A 22868-nucleotide genomic window follows, 5' to 3' on the forward strand; every position below is an offset into this window, starting at 1 on the left:
CCAATCAAAATGTTGTGGAAGGACCTGAAGCGAGCAGTTCATGTGAGGAAACCCACCAACATCCCAGAGTTGAAGCTGTTCTGTACGGAGGAATGGGCTAAAATCCCTCCAAGCCGGTGTGCAGGACTGATCAACAGTTACTGGAAACGTTTAGTTGCAGTTATTGCTGCACAAGGGGGTCACACCAGATACTGAAAGCAAAGGTTCGCATACTTTTACCACTCACAGATATGTAATATTGGATCATTTTCCTCAATAAATAAATGACTAAGTATAATATTTTTGTCTCATTTGTTTAACTGGGTTCTCTTTATCTACTTTTAGGACTTGTGTGAAAATCTGATGATGTTTTAGGTCATATTTATGCAGAAATACAGAAAATTCTAAAGGGTTCACAGACTTTCAAGCACCACTGTATCATTGCCTTTAAATTTCTCTGTTGTTGTTCTCTTTCTAAGATATTTTGCATTTTTTAATTCCTCATTAAAGTGACTGTATTTTTGAAAACACACCCACTCAGGATCATGACATGCACATGTGTGCACACATATGGGAGTGTGTAATTTGATCTGAAAATCTAGGAATGTGAAAACCTTGTTTGTTTGTTTTTTAGCTTTCCCTTTTTAACTTTTACTTGTTTTATGTGGCGTGTAGAACTCTGCAACCTAATACCTCAGTAATCGTACTGTTAATCAGCCTGTTTTAAAATTCTTTTTATCAGCACGTTAAGGGTGGCATGTCTGGAGTCTGGCAGATGTTCATGTATAGATTGGGTGTGACAGATTGAAGAGGAGCTGAGTGGTCCAGGCTGAATAAGGCCCTGGGAAATCAGCCATATGCAATGTGTCATATTTAAGGCTCATGTTCCAGCCATCAGGTCAATAAGGTCAGCTAAAGGGGCAAAGGTTAAAGGGTTTGACCTGTGAATCGAGCAAAGGAAATGATATTGACAGACATTACAGTGCCTCGCGTAAGCATTCACCCTCCTTGAACTTTATACATCTTATAATGTTACAACCTGGAGCTGAAATGGTCCTCACTGTAATTTTTAATTTAAGCTGGTTGAAATAATATGTCTAAGATTTAAAGATATAAAATATTTTTCATTAGCACAAAGGTTAATTAAAAAGCAGACAGTTGTTGGTTGCATAAGAATCGGGGGGTGTCAATACTTATTAGAATTAACTTTGGCTACAATTACAGCTGCAGGTCCTCTGGGATATGTCTCTATCATCGTTGCACATCTGGATGCTGATATTTTGGCCCAGGTCAAGGTGGGGCTGAATATTTATGCAAAGCATTTCAAAACTCATAAATGCAAATACGATGAAATGTAATATCCTTGGATAAAGTAACTTTGAATTTCATGCTCACACTCACAATCTGTGTTTCCAACCTTTCAAAATCCAAAAGTTCTGGAGTCGTTTCAGATTTTCTGCTTGATCTTGATTCCCCACAATATATCCCTTTAGGATGCATCCCCCCCCAGCTTCTCTCACAGACGAAATCTGTTATTGCATGAGGTAAAAACAACATGGGATAGATAACACATTTTCATTCCCGCTCAGTCTTCCATAATGGAAAAGAAATGAACATTGTGGATTCCCACTTGACTGTGTTTAACAGAATGCTACAGCGCACGAATCTCTGCGAAACGTATGAACCATGCGAGACTGGATATGACGTGTAATTCACGAGGCAGAAAATCCATTGTTGTGAAAAGCCCGAGCTGGGACATGACCCAGTTAGCAACGTTGCACCAGTCAAGCTGCATCACATCTTCCTGTTTCTGGACATTTGTTTTGTTCACACAAATGCTTTTTCCCATTTTTGCTTCTACAGTATCTGCCGATGTTTTCTTTGCTTGCTGTTTCGATTTTGCTGCTGGTTGCTTTACACTGAGGCAATATGAGTAGTTCAGTCGCTATATCACTACACCATCAATTACATCACACCCAGCAATGTCACAACTGGTCACAACACGTCTCATCTCATCTCATTATCTCTAGCCGCTTTATCCTGTTCTACAGGGTCGCAGGCGAGCCGGAGCCTATCCCAGCTGACTACGGGCGAAAGGCGGGGTACACCCTGGACAAGTCGCCAGGTCATCACAGGGCCGACACATAGACACAGACAACCATTCACACTCACATTCACACCTACGGTCAATTTAGAGTCACCAGTTAATCTAACCTGCATGTCTTTGGACTGTGGGGGAAACCGGAGCACCCAGAGGAAACCCACGCGGACACGGGGAGAACATGCAAACTCCACACAGAAGGGCCTTCGCTGACCACGGGGCTCGAACCCGGACCTTCTTGCTGTGAGGCGACAGCGCTAACCGCTACACCACCGTGCCGCCGGTCACAACACGTAAATATGATCATTCCGATTCCCACTGAACCCGTGGCAAAAGATTTCTGTAAATCAATGAATGTTTCGACTTTGCCGTTTTGCTCCCGTTCCCACAGGACACCATTACTGCACGATCGTGAAAAATATACTGTTTGTAGTGGGAATGGGGTCTCTCCCTCTCCCCTTCTCCCTCTCTCCTTTTCTTTTTCTGTGCGTTTAATTGGTAAAGAGGGAGTGTGTACCAAACATTCTTTGTCACAAGCATTCAGTGCACTCTTGGCTGTTTTGGGTGTGTTGAGAATGGTGTGTGTGGTCAGTGAAGATGGAATGGGAGTGCGTGGTCAGTGTTAAGTCAAAAAAAAAATAACACGTCCACAATCTTGATATCGAGCTTTGTGTGGCAAAGTGCTTTATCAACAGGGACAAAGAGAATAATGAAAGACAATGAGAGAGGAAAAGGGAACGATAAGAATAAGGAGCATGTGACTCTGGCCTGCCCTCTTGCACACATGCACGCACACACAGATACAGAATTTCACGTACACTGGTACTGAAATCTGCCGTTGCACTGACTCACCAGCCCCATGTCGAAGAAATAGCACCAGCCGACTAGCACTCGATTGCCTCCTTTCACCCCACGTCTTTTATGAACACGTGTGTGTGTGTGTGTGTGTGTGTGTGTGAGAGAGAGAGAGAGAGAGAGAGAGAGAGAGAACAAATAAATAGCCATACCAGAAGATGGCAGCATCCATAATCAAAATAAAAAACTAAAGCCAAATTAAAAAAAATAAATAAACTGCTGTACTACTTATGATGTCCCACATAATGGCGTCCAGTTATTTCTCATGTGAGCGTCCTAAAACCATCCTTATATTAGAAGCACACTTCGTAGTGACTGTGCACTTTTTGACCATATAGCACACAGTTATAGAAGAGAAATTATTTCTAATTCAATGTCGCCCAGATGAGGATGGGTTCCCTGTGGAGTCTGGTTCCTCTGAAGGTTTCTTCCTCATGTTGTCTCAGGGAGTTTTTCCTCACCACTATCACCTCTGGCTTGCTCATTAGGGATACATTTATATCTGGAATTTATATATTTCTATAAAGCTGCTTTGACAATGTCCATTGTTAAAAGTGCAATACAAATAAAACTTAATTGAATTAAATGGAATTGGTTCAGGGCAGCACGGTGGTGTAGTGGTTAGCAGTGTCGCCTCACAGCAAGAAGGTTCTGGGTTCGAGCCCAGTGGCTGATGAGGGCCTTTCTGTGCGGAGTTTGCATGTTCTCCCCGTGTCCGCGTGGGTTTCCTCCGGGTGCTCCGGTTTCCCCCACAGTCCAAAGACATGCAGGTTAGGTTAACTGGTGGCTCTAAATTAACCGTGAGCGTGAATGGTTGTCTGTGTCTATGTGTCAGCCCTGTGATGACCTGGCGACTTGTCCAGGGTGTACCCCGCCTCTCGCCCATAGTCAGCTGGGATAGGCTCCAGCTTGCCTGCGACCCTGTAGAACAGGATAAAGCGGCTACAGATAATGGATGGATGGAATTAGTTCATTTTAAATGCTCCACTGAGTGACTCGATGTGGAGTGAAGTCAATGTTTCTGAGTAAAGTCAAGTTTCACTGGGCTCTTTTCTCCGAATTGCAGACTCATCAACTTCTGCACCCAAGACTGATTATAACTATCTCCTCCTCTCCCGTCCATTCTCTGAACTATGACTAAAGAGTAAAATTCATAGCCTGTGCATTCCTTCCTCTCTTTCTTCCCTGCTGAATCTCAGGCTCATGCAGCTGCCGTGTGCCTCACCCTACAGTACGGATTATGGCTCTTTCCATCTAGGGATTCAAAGGCATGAGCAATTTGAACTGGGGTGCTTACTTGCTGCTGTCACTCTTACATTTTTACTTTTTTACAACCTTTCTCTTTTATCTGACATGAACGTTTTCTTGATCCTCGGCTTCTCTTTCTCTACTGTCGACCAATCTTACCTTAAGTACTCCGTGCATGTTTCCTAAGACAGATTGAATGAGCAACAATTAGCCATGACAGCAGTATCTCAACACTTTCTCATCACATGAGGCGTTTTAGATGTTTACAGGGTATTATGTTGTCATAATTTACTTGACGTAGCGTTATATGGCTTCCCAGTGATTAAGCAGCAGCCATAATAGTGAGTTGGAAAAATGATGTTCTGCTAGTCTCCTTGTGACCGACTGATACTGACCACTATAAAATGTTTAAATAGATTTAAACATTCAAATGTTTTACCTATCAATGCCTAAAGAATTTGGATTGGAATGCAGTGTGATGTGTGCAAACAGTATCAGTCAAAAGTTTGGACACACTTTCAAATTCAATGGTTTTTCTTTATTTTTATTAAGTAAAAGACACGTCATGTCTTAAAATAATGATGGATGTCGTTTCTCTTTACTTAGTTGAGCGGCTCTTGACATAATATGGATTACTACAGTTGTAGAATAGGGATATTGACCGTATGTTTATTATTTACTGTTTGACCTCAGACACATTAAAAAGAAAAGAAATTGCACTAATTAACTTCAAGTCTGGCGGCACGGTGGTGTAGTGGTTAGCGCTGTCGCCTCACAGCAAGAAGGTCCTGGGTTCGAGCCCCGGGGCCGGCGAGGGCCTTTCTGTGCGGAGTTTGCATGTTCTCCCCGTGTCCGCGTGGGTTTCCTCCGGGTGCTCCGGTTTCCCCCACAGTCCAAAGACATGCAGGTTAGGTTAACTGGTGACTCTAAATTGACCGTAGGTGTGAATGTGAGTGTGAATGGTTGTCTGTGTCTATGTGTCAGCCCTGTGATGACCTGGCGACTTGTCCAGGGTGTACCCTGCCTTTCGCCCGTAGTCAGCTGGGATAGGCTCCAGCTTGCCTGCGACCCTGTAGAAGGATAAAGCGGCTAGAGATAATGAGATGAGATGAGAACTTCAAGTCTGTGGCCATGGCACTCAGCCGGAAACAGGTGGAGTGCTTGTTCTGGGTCAGGGGGGAGTTGTTACCTAAAGTGGAGGAGTTTAAGTATCTTGGGGTTTTGTTCACGAGTGAGGGTAAGGGGGAGCGGGAGTTGGACAGACGGATCTGGGCAGCGTCAGCAGTGATGCGGACGCTAAACCGGTCTGTTGTGGTAGAGAGAGAGCTGAGCCAAAAGGCAAAGCTCTCAATTTACTGGCCCATCTACGTTCCCACTCTCACCTATGGTCACGAGCTATAGGTAGTGACCGAAAGAATGAGATCGCAGATACAAGCGGTTGATATGAGTTTTCTCCTCAGGGTGGCTGGGCTCTCCCTTAGAGACAGGGTGAGAAGCTTGGTCATTCGGGAGAGACTCAGAGTATAACCGCTGCTCCTCCACATCAAAAGGAGTCAGTTGATGTGGTTCGGGCACCTTGTTAGGATGCCCCCTAGACGCCTCCCAAGGGAGGTTTTCTGGGCATGCCCTACCGGGAGGAGACCCCGGGGCAGACCCAGGACACGCTGGAGAGATTACATCTCTCGGCTGGCCTGGGAACGCCTTGGTATTCCCCCGGAAGAGCTGGTGGAGGTGGCCGGGGAGAGGGAAGTCTGGGCTGCTCTGCTTAGGCTGCTACCCCCGCGACCCAGAGCCGGATAAGTGGTAGAAGATGGATGGATGGAACTTTTGACGAGGCATAGCTGTTAATTGAAAAGCATTCCAGGTGAATACCTCATGAAGCTGGTTAAGATAATGCTAATAGTGTGCAAAGCGTCATCAAGGTAAATGGTGGTTACTTTGAAGAATCTAAAATATGAAACATATTTTGTTTGGTACTTTGGACTGGTACTGTATATGCAAACAGAACATGTGAAGCCAGCCAACCACATCTTTTTGAACCGCTACTCAGACTGCATAATATAGCAGTATAGACCCCTTTCACATGATGTCACCGCGCCGCGAGATTTTGTTAGGCGCCATATTGGAAGACCAAGTACATGCACTCACAATATAAAACAAAGTACGAGCGAGAGTAAAGTGACACGATGGATGATAATTCTGGTTATGTGAGTACATTACAAGCTGCAGAAAGGGCACGGTATGTGGAGAAACTGGCTGTGATTGATGGGTTTGACCCATATGATAAGACTCGTGGCAAGGGAGAATGGAAACATAAGGAGGACCGGACACCAATTCTGCCATCTGTTTGCTACCCAGACATTGTAAACTATTTGTTGTTTACACCCAGTGCCTACACTCAGTGTTCGAACTATGCCGATATTTTCGGGGGGTCCCTTTTTTTCCCTTGGGGGGGTGTGTGCTTGCGCTTGTCTCGGAGCGCGGATCTCCAAACACATGAGAAGCCTTTCTTACGCACATATCACGCGGACTCCACACCTCCACACACGCATCGCGTCTGAAGTCATAACTCATCAGGGGAAATCGTGTCCGCATTGGCATGTTCAAAAAACAACCTCGCGTCAACAATGATACCACACGCAAGAAAAAAAAAAAAACAGTCAGGCTACTCCACAACCAACCTGGCAGCAGCGAGCAAGCCCCAAACCATCCTAAATTATTATTATTATTATTAAATTGTAGAAGTCTGGGAGGCTTGCTCCTCATACAGTTATCAACTTGGGGCCACTTTAGCATGTTTTAAATCTGAATTTCTTGCGTTTGCTTACCTCAAAGTGTCCGCAGATCATGCACAGACTTATCCATTATATCCACAGTTTTTTGCCAAGTCTCACACAGGTTTCTTTCAAGTCTATTGTTCGGCCAATAAATCATAAATAAAACAGCTCAGATTTGTTTGTTTAAGTCGTTTGCCACTCCACTTTATTCTCGTGGGTTCACATACCGCTGCCGTTATTATCCCCTCATCACGAGTTTGTTGGTCTTCCAAAATGGCGCAGGGTCTGTTTACTTCCGGTTTCGGGTGACGTCAGTGAAAGGGGTCTATACAGGGCACAATCAGAGGAAAGTGCTATCTACCCTCTTCCTCATACATGAGTTCATAGACGCCTGTGATTGGCTAGTGTCACTGTGATTGACAGGAGAAAGAGTATGCCATCCGTCCCACAAAGAGCATGGCTAATTTTGCTCTATTGGATTCCCGAACACATATGGGCAAACTGAACTGTTTTCTTCTTGTTTTTTTTTTTCTTTTTATTCTGAGAACTTTCCCTGTTGTGATCACACGGCAAGTCGGTTAATCAGCCTTTGTTTGAGTGAAATTCTTTTTGGAAATCATGAACACTGCATACTCTGGAATAAAGAGGAAAGAGACCATCCGGCTTGTTATCAGTGCACAATTCAAAAGCCAGCATCTGTGATGGTATGGGGCTGTATTAGTGCACATGATATGGGTATCCTGCACATCTGGGAAGGCACCATTAATGCTGAATACCTTTTTTAAAGAAGGTCTGGCTTATTTCAGCACGACAGTGCCAAACCACTTTCTGCACGTATTAAAACTGCATGGCTCCGTAGTAAAAGAGTCCAGGTGCTAAACTGGCCTGCCTGCTGTTCAGACCTGTCTCCCATTGAAAACATTTGGCACATTATGAAATGCAAAATACGACAAAGAAGAACCCGAACTGTGGAGCAACTGAAATTGTTTATCAGGCAAGAATGGGACAACATTTCTCTTTTAAAACTACAGCAATTGGTCTCCTCAGTTCCCAAACGTTTACAGTAAAAGTAGAGGTGATGCAACACAGTGGTAAACATGCCCCTGTCCCAACTTTTTTGAAACATGGTGCTGGCATCAAATTCAAAATGAGCATATATTAAAAAAAAAAAAAAAAAATTTCTCAGTTTCAAAATTTGATATGTTGTCTTTGTACTATTTTTCAGTGAAATATTGGGTTTCCATGATTTGCAAATTATCGCATTCTGTTTTTATTTACAGTTAACACACCTTCTCAACTTTTTTGGAACTGGGGTTGTAAAATATTTACGCACTTTTTCCAAATGTAGGCTACATGTTTGATGATGCTTGGTTCTTTTACTTAATGTTTGATGACATTTAGTTATTTTAGTAGGCAGTATATAGCCACCTTAATGCAGCACGACTCATTTTTGCTACTCTAATCGAGCAGGAAAAGTAGCTTTCCTTTCATTGCTGTCGGCTTCCTTTGAGATAGCTGTGTTAGCATCTCTTTTTTTTTTTTTAATCAAACAATTTATAGAAAATTGAGAAGCAATCTTTTGCGTAAATAATGCTCCGTATATAAATAAAAGGAATTATACTTATCCTTTTAACACAGAGCCCTGATGATGTGAATTATGGCTAATCGCCTGTACTGTTAATCTCCCTTAATCCCTAATGCTGATAATCACCTCGTCTTCTCTGATGTCTCAAAATCAAATTCCTTTACATAACATGTCGTCTTTTTTTTTTTTTCCCCTCAGCCTGTTAAATCCTGTGTAAAGGCAGGTATGTAGTTGAGCTTAAATATTTCTGAATGTGGAAATGTTTGGTCCAGTGTGTGTTTTTATGAATTTATTTGAATCAGTTGTATTAAATTGTAAATATTTCCCCAGGCAGTTTTCTGTATTATTTTGTAGTTTCGTGTTTGCTTAATTTATGAAATGTAGGAACTTCACAAGTGTCTGTGAGCAAATAAACGCAATAATGCTGTGTGCGCGCGCGCATATAAGTATTCGTATTGTTTTCTCAGCAATAACTCCCCATCATAAACCATCTGATGACTGAGTCTCTCCAGTGTGACTGCTCTGCTGCTATTTCCTGTTTACGCCAGGGAAAAGCACCCTTTGAACTTTCCAGCAGGCAATCCCACAGGGCAGCGTGATCAGTCCATATTTTTCTCAGAATCCCACTGATCCCCAGCCATGCAAACAACATGCTCGGCCCACACTGCAGTCAGCAAAGCATATGCTCTCGGTTGTTTTTGATGCAGCCTTTCTCTTTTTCCATGCACGCTTCGTCTGTAGCGTGTGTATTGTGTGTGGGGTGTCGGGGTGAGTTAAGGTGTGAATCTTATCACCTGGGAATCCACAGTAGCTTTGTGCAAATGAGTCAGCGTCTCTTAGGCACGTTCAGTGCACACTGAGGTCTCGGCTGTGCTGGCTAGAGTGAGGCAGTCAGAGAGAGGGACGGATATGCAGTGTGGGAAAATGGAGAGAGAAAAGATATAGGAATAAGAGACGTTTTTGCAATGTGTTCACTGAGAATTCAAGTGCATGTGTGTGTGTGTGAGAGAGAGAGAGAGAGCGACCTCAGTATCCATACCTAATTTGTCACATATTAAAAGAGCTTCTTTATCACATACTGAGAGAGAGAGAGAGAGAGAGAGAGAGAGAGAGAGATCATGTTTTGGAGTTTTCCCTTCTTCCAGCTTTTGTTTACAGATTTTATGCTCTGGATTTACTTGACACTATGAAAAGATTGTTGACATTTGGAGCTGTGAGAATGGAGGCACAAAGGGTGGGACTGACCACGATTTGGAGAGAGATCGAGCCTCCACAATCTCTTAGGACAGAACGGGCATTGTGTGCAAGAAATGGAGAGACACTTAGAGAAAGCGAGCAAGTTTGAGTGGGAGAGGTGTTTAGGCTCGAAAGGCGATGTGATGGCGAAAGCTATGAGACGGTATTTCTTGAAGTGGGGGAAAAAAAACACATGATGAAAGTTTGAGGTTCAAGGCAAAGAGGAAGAAAGCTCTGGGTTGGATTGAAGATGTTTCTCATGCATGCAACAGAGACAGGAGAGGGGTAGCAACCAAGGTCAAGTGTGTGTGGCAATTTACTTATATTTATACTTATTTAAATTTACGATTCATCTTTGCACTATGCACCATATTGCACCAAAAGGGAAATCCTTTCTGTGATGAACAGCTAAAATCCAGATTCATATATCAGTAATATCACTTATCATATATCAGTAATGGGCGGCACGGTGGCGTAGTGGTTAGCGCTGTCGCCTCATAGCAAGAAGGTCCTGGGTTCGAGCCCCGTGGCCGGCGAGGGCCTTTCTGTGCGGAGTTTGCATGTTCTCCCCGTGTCCGCGTGGGTTTCCTCCGGGTGCTCCGGTTTCCCCCACAGTCCAAAGACATGCAGGTTAGGTTAACTGGTGACTCTAAATTGACCGTAGGTGTGAATGTGAGTGTGAATGGTTGTCTGTGTCTATGTGTCAGCCCTGTGATGACCTGGCGACTTGTCCAGGGTGTACCCCGCCTTTCGCCCGTAGTCAGCTGGGATAGGCTCCAGCTTGCCTGCGACCCTGTAGAAGGATAAAGCGGCTAGAGATAATGAATGAATGAATGAATGAATGAATATATCAGTAATATCTGAACACTTATACCGTCATTCTGTGCACACTGTATACTTTATATTTATTTAACTATTCCATACTTGACTTACCTGGATTACTTTGCACTATGCACCTATTTTTGTTGTTGTTTGTTTTGTGTATACGCTTTTTAAAAAAATCTGTTTTGTACTAGGAGAGCTAAGTGAACCGGAGTCAAATTCCTCGTGTGTGTCCACATACCTGGCAATTAAAGTGTTTCTGATTCTGATTCTGATTCTAGGACTTGCATTTACGCTACTGTAAAAAAAAAAAAAAGCCCCCAAAAAACAGAGGAGGGCCTAAACTGGAGCCTTGCCTCCCCTCCCTCCCTTCCTCTTTCCTTCTGCTCCCTCCTTCTCTCTGTGCATAATTGAAGAGTGGCTCAGTGAGAGTGCGAATTAACACTGTACTCTTTAAACAGTAGGAGCTCTGTCAGTTATAAATAGCCAGACGAGGACCAATTCTGACATTTTGGGTGTTTTCCCTCTTGTTATTCTTTCCACCGTTCCCCTCACACACAGCGGGGTTCAACAAGGCTTTTACAGCAACACAGAGCACCCCTGCAGCTCTCGCCTCTGCGGGTAAGTGTGTGTACACAGATATACTCTCCCACACAGCCATCTCTGTGAACGTGTGTGTACGCGTGATAACACACTTCAGAACCATAACAAGTGATGGTGTATGTTATACAGACACTTGATGCATTTCAGAATAATCATGTAAGTTGATCAGTTCTTAAGTTTGTCATTCTATACTGCGTTCTCACCTGGTGCGTTGTTGTTGTTGTTGTCAGGGCAGTTTCGTGTCAATTAATGATTAAGTAGATTTTTCCAATATTATTGCTCTTAAAATTATTAAATAATTGACTTACACATTGTTTCGGGTGTCGTGTATGTGCTGGTGAGCGCTTCAGTGTAAAGTGTGTAGGTGGGTGTGTGGTCGAGTCGTGTTAATAGAGGTGTGGCGCAAGCGCACGTGTGTGTTGGTGATGGTGGTGTAGAACTGGAGGAAGGAAGTGGTTAGAACTAGAAGATGAGATTATCGCGCACACACACACACAGTCATAATCTTACTTTGTATTGTTTTATTAGCTGTAACTGCACTATCACTGTGCGTTTTCTGCATGTGTATGTGCATGTGGTGTTTTCATGTTTCATATGGGTGTGTGAGGGTGTGGGAGTGTGTCTGAGTGGGTGTATGTCTGGGTGTGTGTGTGTTATGTTTAAGAAACAATACTATAAGGAATCCTGTTTTTCCTCCTTAAACCTCGCCTTTCTCTGGAACATAGCCTTTCCTGTTGTATAATCATCATTAAAGTCCGAGCAATAGAGAACTGTGTGTTTGTGTCTCACGTGAACAAGTAACGAGCGGGTTTGCTTGCCGTGTACCATATGTTCACCTGTCGTTTTATGGAAACATTCACCATCCCAGCTACGACTGCTCGTGCAACAGGAATCAGACTTATTTGAGTAGATTCTGTGTGTGAAAACTGTGAAATATATCATTTTACAGTTTGTAATTTATCGTTGTATCTGGTACATTAAATACATTAAATGACATGACACTGTAATAATATGTCATAACATGTCGGTATGTACGCTGATCTGGCTCTATAGCGAACAGCCCAGTGTTGTACTTTCCATATCCATGAGTACACGAGGCTCTGTGTGGACGTCCATGTACGCTCCAGTTTGTTGTAATTTTTTACCCTCCACTACGCTGCAAGGGCACCAAAAGTAAAAGTACTGCGCATGCATCCTCCAAGCGGACAAGAAAGTAGTGTAACTGGGACAGCTACACGTCCGTGGTGTCCACGGCTGTCCATGTGCACGTCCACGAGGAAGTGCAGTACACTACTGAGGCTTTAGTAGTGTAACTATTCCATATTTCCTTATCAGGGTAGACATCATAGCAGTATATAGTCACACCCTGAGTTGGTTGTATATATTTTTCTCTTCCCTCCCTCCATTTTTCAATGTAATAGAGGCTACTCTGGTGTGTATTGGAGCAGCAGTGCGAGAGAGAGAGAGAGCGCGAGAGGAATGTGTTTTTAGACCCAGTGCCAGGACTGGCAACTCAGCCAAGCATTCCTCTGTGATAGATATGGACACGTTTGGATTAAGGCACATTTATTTAATAAGCATGAGATATTGTGTGATACAACACAGCACAACAGAAAGACATTGATATTTTATCATGAATGAAGAGCTGCATAGTTTAATGTACTGGATGCAATTTGATCAACGAAACCAGAGCATGGTTTTGATGTATAAAAAGGAAAATGTAGACTTGTGCATTTAAAAAGTCTATGAAATTTATAGTTAGTGCTATACAATGAGTTGCTATTTTATTAGGTAAAGCTAGCTTCGAGCGCTATTTTCCTTTTTTTTTTTCCAAAATAATCCTACCATATGGTACAACCCCGATTCCAAAAAAGTTGGGACAAAGTACAAATTGTAAATAAAAACGGAATGCAATAATTTACAAATCTCAAAAACTGATATTGTATTCACAATAGAACATAGACAACATATCAAATGTCGAAAGTGAGACATTTTTAAATTTCATGCCAAATATTGGCTCATTTGAAATTTCATGACAGCAACACGTATCAAAAAAGTTGGGACGGGCAATAAGAGGCTGGAAAAGTTAAAGGTACAAAAAAGGAACAGCTGGAGGACCAAATTGCAACTCATTAGGTCAATTGGCAATAGGTCATTAAGATGACTGGGTATAAAAAGAGCATCTTGGAGTGGCAGTGGCTCTCAGAAGTAAAGATGGAAAGAGGATCACCAATCCCCCTAATTCTGCACCGACAAATAGTGGAGCAATATCAGAAAGGAGTTCAACAGTGTAAAATTGCAAAGAGTTTGAACATATCATCATCTACAGTGCATAATATCATCAAAAGATTCAGAGAATCTGGAAGAATCTCTGTGCGTAAGGGTCAAGGCCAGAAAACCATACTGGGTGCCCGTGATCTTCGGGCCCTTAGACGGCACTGCATCACATACAGGCATGCTTCTGTATTGGAAATCACAAAATGGGCTCAGGAATATTTCCAGAGAACATTATCTGTGAACACAATTCACCGTGCCATCCGCCGTTGCCAGCTAAAACTCTATAGTTCAAAGAAGCAGCCGTATCTAAACACGATCCAGAAGCGCAGACGTCTTCTCTGGGCCAAGGCTCATTTAAAATGGACTGTGGCAAAGTGTAAAACTGTTCTGTGGTCAGACGAATCAAAATGTGAAGTTCTTTATGGAAATCAGGGACGCCGTGTCATTCGGACTAAAGAGGAGAAGGACGACCCAAGTTGTCATCAGCGCTCAGTTCAGAAGCCTGCATCTCTGATGGTATGGGGTTGCATTAGTGCGTGTGGCATGGGCAGCTTACACATCTGGAAAGACACCATCAATGCTGAAAGGTATATCCAGGTTCTAGAGCTACATATGCTCCCATCCAGACGACGTCTCTTTCAGGGAAGACCTTGCATTTTCCAACATGACAATGCCAAACCACATACTGCATCAATTACAGCATCATGGCTGCGTAGAAGAAGGGTCCGGGTACTGAACTGGCCAGCCTGCAGTCCAGCTCTTTCACCCATAGAAAACATTTGGCGCATCATAAAACGGAAGATACGACAAAAAAGACCTAAGACAGTTGAGCAACTAGAATCCTACATTAGACAAGAATGGGTTAACATTCCTATCCCTAAACTTGAGCAACTTGTCTCCTCAGTCCCCAGACGTTTACAGACTGTTGTAAAGAGAAAAGGGGATGTCTCACAGTGGGAAACATGGCCTTGTCCCAACTTTTTTGAGATGTGTTGTTGTCATGAAATTTAAAATCACCTAATTTTTCTCTTTAAATGATACATTTTCTCAGTTTAAACATTTGATATGTCATCTATGTTCTATTCTGAATAAAATATGGAATTTTGAAACTTCCACATCATTGCATTTCGTTTTTATTTACAATTTGTACTTTGTCCCAACTTTTTTGGAATCGGGGTTGTATATACAAGTTTACAGTTATTGAGCGTAGGCCATTTCGCTTCAATGTTAGTTCATTTGTATAGCGCTTTCCATATTAGCTGTTGATACAAAAGAGCTTTACAGAAATCCGTATGTAGATTTAGATCCCGAATGAGCAAACCAGAGACGATAGTGGGAAGGAAAAAGTCCCTGATTTGACATGAGGTGGAAACTTTGAGAGGAACCAGACTCCAAAGGGAATCCATCCTCTTCTGGGTGACAGTGGATTATAAATCATTACTGTATACAGGTGTAGGAGTGTAAAGTTAAACAGTAGTGTGTGTGTGTGTGTGTGTGTGTGTGTGTGTGTGTGTGTGTGTGTTGAAAGGATGTTCGGTATGAGCTTGTGAGTACAAGTCCTGGGATAAGCACAGGACAGTCTTTATGAATACAGCAGCAGTTCTTACAGTATGACCAAGCCATGAACTAACAAGGTAAATGGTTCAGTTTTGATTTCATGCAGTCCAAAAAGAGCCGTTTACTCAGTTAGTGCAGTGCATCAGAAATATAAGCTTGTAACAGTGTAGTTTTTTAACTGTGTGTGTGGCATTGACTTGACTTTTTATGTTTCTGTCTTTCCATGTGTGTTTTAGAGAGCCAAATCCAAGATGGCAGCCTGCTCCAGGCTCCAAGGCAGCCATGTTGGTGAAAGTGAGCAGCACTGGCAGGAACCAGCACATCACCCCTGCTAGCCCCCGCCCCCTTCTTCATTTGAGCCCGGCCACCAGCAGCGCCCCCTCTCCTAACCCCACATACCCAAACAGGACTGCCTCCTTTGGCAAGATGGACCCCAAACAGTCCTTTCATCTCCTCAAGAAAGCCGACAGTGGCAGCTTCAGCATGGTGATGCCCAGCTCTGGTGTCCCTTCATCTACAAATGTTATCCATCCTTCTTCCCCTCAGTACGCAGCCACGCCCCCTGTGCCAATCTACGATGAGCCTCCAGCTTCAGATCCACCCATTTATGATGAACCACCAGCTGACATGGAAGTGGAAGGGGCTGACTACTTGACCCACGACTCCTATAGGCCTACGCACAGCATGCCGCGATTGGCTCCACCCCCTAAACTTCTCCAATTCCCCCAAGCCAAGCACAAGCGCCATCCTTCGGCTGGGGAGTACAGTGCAGCTGGGCGCGAATGCATCAAGCACATGGTGAATGTGGACCTCCAGGCAGGAGAGAGCCCAAAAGAGGAGCTTTCCATGGAGAAGAAGCATCCATGGCACAGCCGTCAAAGCAGCCTGGCATCTCAGGAGTATCCACCACCCTCCACTGTCACCTACCAGGACTCGGGCTATTCAACGGGGCCCTCACCTAGTCTGCGCAGGAAGACCCGCAGAAGGGCAGTGCCAGGGCACGGGGCAGGAAGTGGCAGCGAGCTCAATGATAAGCTGATGGCTGAGATGAAGGTGGCTTTAATGAGCTCAGAAGGTTCCCTGAAGGGTACAACGCTGCCTGAACCAGTTTCAGGCTCAGGGGAGGATGTGATGGGCAGCGAGCGGTCACTGTACAGCAGACACGCAGATGCAGCACTGACGTCAACCGAGGGGTTAGCAGGAGGGCAGAAGAGGACATACGAGAAGGTGGACTCACTGGAGAAGAGTGAAGCATCTCACACCAGTCTGTCCTCTCCAGAGCCACCTGCATCACCTTCACAGGTAGGATATTAATGTGTGCACATGCAAGAACAGGCACTCTGCTTTATTTATTGTGCCTACATTTACATGGCTTTTGCCGGATTAGAAATCACTGGGATATTATAATTTCTCTTGCACTTTCTATTGCTGTACTTTTTCTTTCAAAGTAACAGACCACAATACGATCAGTTTGCACTACATTAAGGGAATGTTATTTAAAAAAAATAATAATAATCTTGGGGCGGCATGGTGGTGTAGTGGTTAACGCTGTCGCCTCACAGTAAGAAGGTCCGGGTTTGAGCCCCGTGGCCGGCGAGGGCTTTTCTGTGCGGAGTTTGCATGTTCTCCCCGTGTCCGCGTGGGTTTCCTCCGGGTGCTCCGGTTTCCCCCACAGTCCAAAGACATGCAGGTTAGGTTAACTGGTGACTCTAAATTGACCGTAGGTGTGAATGTGAGTGTGAATGGTTGTCTGTGTCTATGTGTCAGCCCTGTGATGACCTGGCGACTTGTCCAGGGTGTACCCCGCCTTTCGCCCGTAGTCAGCTGGGATAGGCTCCAGCTTGCCTGCGACCCTGTAGAACAGGATAAAGCGGCTAGAGATAATGAGATGAGATAATAATCTCGGTATGGATTGTTGTGTATGTGTTATTACCATGGACACACATTTTGAGACATTTGCCTGTACTGAGAAATGTGTTTCTTGGAAAGTCATTTATAGTAGAAGTCTAAGGGCAATTGGACTTTTATGTGACACACACATTTTCAAAGAACACATTGAATTCTTCAGCCAAAAGTAACTGTAAATGCAGCTCTAAATAGCAAATGATTCATCGTTTCAGAGATTGCACCGTGTTTTTAGGGGGACGAATTTGTGCTCGTGCATTACCAGTGTAGTTCGAAATTGTGGATACCAGAAGGTTATAGTGTAGAAAAGAAACTTTATAAGAGCACATTATTTATTGCGGCAGCACGGTGGTGTAGTGGTTAGCACTGTCACCTCACAGCAAGAAGGTCCTGGGTTCGAGCCCCGGGGCCGGCGAGGGCCTTTCTGTGTGGAGTTTGCATGTTCTCCCCGTGTCTGCATGGGTTTCCTCCGGGTGCTCCGGTTTCCCCCACAGTCCAAAGACATGCAGGTTAGGCTAATCGGTGGCTCTAAATTGATTGTGAGTGTGAATGGTTGTTTGTCTCTATGTGTTAGCCCTGTGATGACCTGGTGACTTGTCCAGGGTGTACCCCGCCTCTCGCCCGTAGTCAGCTGGGATAGGCTCCAGCTTGCCCGCGACCCTGCACAGGATAAGCGGCTACGGATAATGGATGGAATTATTTATTGTATGCCATTCTAAAACATCTTAATTGGTTGTAGACTGGCATTTGTGTTATACAGTTGTGTATTTTAAACATTTATTGACCACCCTAACTCCCCTTAAGCATCCATTATAAGTGACTTTTGAGTAAATGGGTTTTCTGTTCTATTCGCAGTAGAGAAAAAAATCTTATCCCTGGTAATGGTTCCAGTTATAGTGGATAGAGATTACATTGAAAAAATGCTGGAGTATTCATTTAATGTTCATACTTTCACTCCTTCTGTCTATCCTGCCTTTTCTTTTGTGTCAGTCTGGGTCATAGTCACAGTATTTCTCTGTAGGTTTGCTGGAAAATGCAAAACAACAGTCTACATCCGGTCTCCGTGGAAACAATACAGTAGTAAGGGACTAAGAGCTTCCTGTCTCAGAGGGACCAAGTGTTCCATTCCAGAACAAGCGCGCGCGCGCGTGTGTGTGTGTGTGTGTGTGTGTGTGTGTGTGTGTGTGTCCACAAAGATAGGAATATGTGACAGTTTAGGGGACATTTGGCTTTTTCCCCATGAGGAGCACAGGAAAATTGCTTGTTTTTTTGTTTTGTTTCGTTTTTACAAAAACTGCCCCTCTTAATTCAAAAACTAAAAGAGGTTTCGGCTACTGAGGTAAAGGTTTGTGTTAGATTTAGGTGCAACATAGCATTAAAGGAAAAGGCAACTTTTGTACAAAATCACCACAAGGGCAATTCCATGTAAATGTCAACCTCACCATGCAAAAATAAAGCAACATGTAATACATCAAAACCACTCCCAGAGATATCACCTAGGCCTGTATTTTACAGATGTGAATAAGTTGAACCAATTTGTAACCAACCTAATATGTCACTGTCAGTCTTTCTTATAATGTAAAACCCAAGCTAAAATCAACTTTGATCATGTACAATTCTATATTATTCCCACAAGCCACAGAAATGTATGCTAAAATCCACAAAACAGCAAAACAATAGCCATCCTAAATATTATTTAAGAACTTTGATAGTTTTAGCTGATATTTAGAGAGTTTTTCAAAGGGTTATGGTGGTTAAATTGCTGATTTTCTAAACATATGCCATGTCTATTTCAGACGCGTCACATCCATAACGGAATTTCGTCACATCCATAACGCTGACTTTTCCTTCTGAAACTCTGCATGAAATACAAAATATTTTAAACAAAGATTTTTTTAATATTCACCTTGGACCCCTCTATCAAATGGATATCTCCATTTCGACATTAGGTTTACAATTTCACAGAGTTTGATAAAAATGTACAGTCACCCAAGAAAAGTGATACTTTTTCTGTCACATCCATAACGCATCTTTTATTGGCATTTTCTGGCATGCCCTAGATGTACTATGGGAATTGTTCTTGCTCTATCACTTCTCCAGTGTGGTACAGCCTTAAAATATGCAACACCTGTTTAAATACTGGGAGACAATAAAACATGCACTGGGTCATTTGTTGCCATTTTGAGTTCAAGTGTCACGTCCATAACGCTGGAATTGCTCACAAATAGATAGATAAATATATAAAGTAATCGATCATTGAATTTATAGAGAAAGAACAGACCGCATAACAGTATCTTTTAACTTTTAATAATATGGGCTTGCGCTGAGCTCAGCGAAGATGCGTTCCGCCATATTGATCTACTGTGTGACGTCATGCGGCCCACCACTGAAAAGAACTCTTCAGTGCTTCATGGTAATTAGGTAAAAAACCAGTACAATCGCTTCTTCAAAGTTTCACCAAATGGTTTTATTTATGCAACTTAAAGCTCATAATACTGTATAACTTTGGTTGAGTAAAAACACGGAGCAAAAACATGGCTGAATCCTGAATGACTCCTATTTGGATTTGTCCTACCAAGCCTACTGCGCATGCGTGAAGCGGCTCGGCTCGGTTTTCCCTTTCGGGCGCTCTCGTTTTCTGTTAGAATTTAGTAAAGAAAAAAATAAATAAATATTATTTACCAGCTTACCGGGTCCATGAACATAAATCTGACAGCTGACAAGGTCGGGATATAAACGAATCGAATACAAGCCACCCGCCGGGACTCCTAATCACAGTGATCTGCTTGTAAACACTGTTTTCATGGGCCCAGTGACGTCACAGATCAGAGGGAGGCGCATTAACGAAAGATTCTGATTGGTTTATAGTTGCCCACAATCTCAAAATGGCTGCCTCCTCCAACTTCAACTCCTCTGTGTCAATTCATGATTTCAAAGTTAAAAATATTTTTTCATGTTCGATATATAATGGAAATAATTAACGGAATTGATTACGTATATGTTTTTCTCCTATTACACACCTGGTTTTGTACAAAAGTTGCCTTTTCCTTTAACCCCTTGGCTGCCACCCATAATTAATTGTAATGTGCCGGGCATATAGGTCAAAATTGGAATATTTTGATAATCTTTCTCAAACTTGTTCAGAACTTTACATTTTTTAATATTTGTCTAGAAAAATCACAAAAACCACTGTTGTATGTTTTTTTTTTATTGTCAATCTCTTTATTTCACTTCTACATCAGGCTTTATAAAGAGAAATGAAGTGAAGGTGGTGGAGGAAAGGAAAGAAAGAAAGATATAAAACTCACAAATTAAGGCCCGGTCCCACAATACAGATAACTATAACTACAACTGTAAGGATAACTATAAATAAATCGGTCCCCTGCAGTTTATGTGGTTGGTGGTCATACCAGACCGATAACGATACCGTACCTATAGCCCAGGCCTGGGTTTATCATATCGGTGAGATCGCTTCCGGAGCAATTTTTCCAGGCCTGGACCTGCTCCAATAAAACATCTGACCAATCAGGTAATTGTTTACATGTGACGTTGTCTGAGCACGTACTATTTTCCCTGGGAATCTTAGTACATCCTTAGCAGGCTTTTGTCTAAAGCAGGGAACAGGGGCGCTGCGCCCTCTTACTCTCGGCGTGCGCCCCCTTACCGAAATGCCGATTGAACCCCAAGTCACACTTAGGCCATGCACTTATATGCTACTGCACAACATGCAATCTTTCTCAAAACGATCTTTTCTCCATGAAAACATCCCAGCAACACCACGTGACAATGTGTCTGATCATCAAATACGTTATAATTACTCAAACTATTCCAATCATAGTAGATACACCGCCAGACGGTGCAAAAACAATCCGAATTGGCGTTTTCCAGACTGAGGCGCCATGTTGTTTACTTGTTTACTTGTCGCGGCTGCTCTCGCGAGATTTGACATGGGTTACATACAAGGTCAGCTGACTTGTAGAGCGAGATTTCTCTAGACTCAATGACCTTTCACCCACCGGCGCGGGAGCTTTTGACAGAAGTAGTTCGCGAGTTGTTTTTGTTGACACTTGGGCATTTAAAGATGTCATCCCGCGGCACGAAGCAGAAGAAAGCCAAAGACTGTCCGGGGCAGAAGAAGATTACTTCTTTCTTTTTCAATGTTGACAGACAATTTGTTACAATTTCCCTCTCAGATAGCCTCAGAATGTCCCATTGGAGCCTCAATTTTTCAAAGGCTTCGCACAGCGGAGGGGGGGATGGACAACCGGCACCATCCCCCCCCGCTTCGCTCCCTCGCCATGGTGAGCGCCCTCATACTAAATTTTTCTAGAAAAAACCCTGCTTAGTACAAAACACTGTTGTAGAGTAAAAATAACTTTAGTAATCAAAAACAACTTCAAAAACATCAAAAAAAAAAAAAAAACAAGACAACGGGTCTTGTCAATGAGAACCTGTCCATAAACATGAATTACTAGTACTTGAAAACACAATGTACACCAAGGGTCCATGTATTCCAAGTAACCGGGTACCATTTTTATGATGGTCTTTGGTATGATCTGACCGTGAATAGAACTCGCAATCGAGAGGCGGGCACGCTAACCACTAGGCCAACTCGCGGTAATGTGCAAGTAAAAGTAATGTGCCATGTAAGGTGCATAAAAGGAGGTGTTTATGACGAGTAGCGTACGTCATAAGGCACAACGGTAAAAGATTTCATGATGTACGTGACTCATCCAAGGGCACTGAAGGGGTTAATTATCTTAATTAATAATTATGTCAATACAATGTCCTCAAAAGCATAGTAACCCCATGTGTGTGTGATTGTAGAGATTAAGAGTTCATGGATTGCTTTTATTGAAAGTGCTTCTATCAGTTAATTTGCACTCAAGTGACAAAGGATTTTTGGTACGTATGTTTGGGTTTTTTTTTATTGTCAATCTCTATTTCACTTCTACATCAGGCTTTATAAAGAGAAATGAAGTGAAGGTGGTGGAGGAAAGAAAGAAAGATATAAAACTCACAAATTAAGGCCCGGTCCCACAATACAGATAACTACAGTGGGGCAAAAAAGTATTTAGTCAGTCACCAATTGTGCAAGTTCTCCCACTTAAAAAGATGAGAGAGGCCTGTAATTTTCATCATAGGTACACTTCAACTATGAGAGACAAAATGAGAAAAAAAAATCCAGAAAATCACATTGTCTGATTTTTAAAGAATTTATTTGCAAATTATGGTGGAAAATAAGTATTTGGTCAATAACAAAAGTTCATCTCAATACTTTGTTATATACCCTTTGTTGGCAATGACAGAGGTCAAACGTTTTCTGTAAGTCTTCACAAGGTTTTCACACACTGTTGCTGGTATTTTGGCCCATTCCTCCATGCAGATCTCCTCTAGAACAGTGATGTTTTGGGGCTGTCGCTGGGCAACACGGACTTTCAACTCCCTCCAAAGATTTTCTATGGGGTTGAGATGTGGAGACTGGCTAGGCCACTCCAGGACCTTGAAATGCTTCTTACGAAGCCACTCCTTCGTTGCCCGGGCGGTGTGTTTGGGATCATTGTCATGCTGAAAGACCCAGCCACGTTTCATCTTCAATGCCCTTGCTGATGGAAGGAGGTTTTCACTCAAAATCTCACGATACATGGCCCCATTCATTCTTTCCTTTACACAGATCAGTCGTCCTGGTCCCTTTGCAGAAAAACAGCCCCAAAGCATGATGTTTCCACCCCCATGCTTCACAGTAGCTATGGTGTTCTTTGGATGCAACTCAGCATTCTTTCTCCTCCAAACACGACAAGTTGAATTTTTACCAAAAAGTTCTATTTTGGTTTCATCTGACCATATGACATTCTCCCAATCCTCTTCTGGATCATCCAAATGCTCTCTAGCAAACTTCAGACGGGCCTGGACATGTACTGGC

At 43.0% G+C, this 22868-nt stretch overlaps 1 protein-coding gene across 1 annotated transcript in view; it reads left to right on the plus strand.

Moving 5' to 3' along the window:
* Positions 1-22868, plus strand: part of arhgap46b (Rho GTPase activating protein 46b) — a 247416-nt gene that overhangs the window by 170148 nt on the left and 54400 nt on the right. Inside the window, exon 3 of the mRNA XM_060938001.1 lies at positions 15277-16342. Coding sequence (XP_060793984.1) covers positions 15277-16342 — 1066 coding nt within the window. The remainder of the gene's footprint in view (positions 1-15276; positions 16343-22868) is intronic.

The sequence above is a fragment of the Neoarius graeffei genome, chromosome 13, assembly GCF_027579695.1.
Source record: "Neoarius graeffei isolate fNeoGra1 chromosome 13, fNeoGra1.pri, whole genome shotgun sequence".
Taxonomy (NCBI): Eukaryota; Metazoa; Chordata; class Actinopteri; order Siluriformes; family Ariidae; genus Neoarius; species Neoarius graeffei.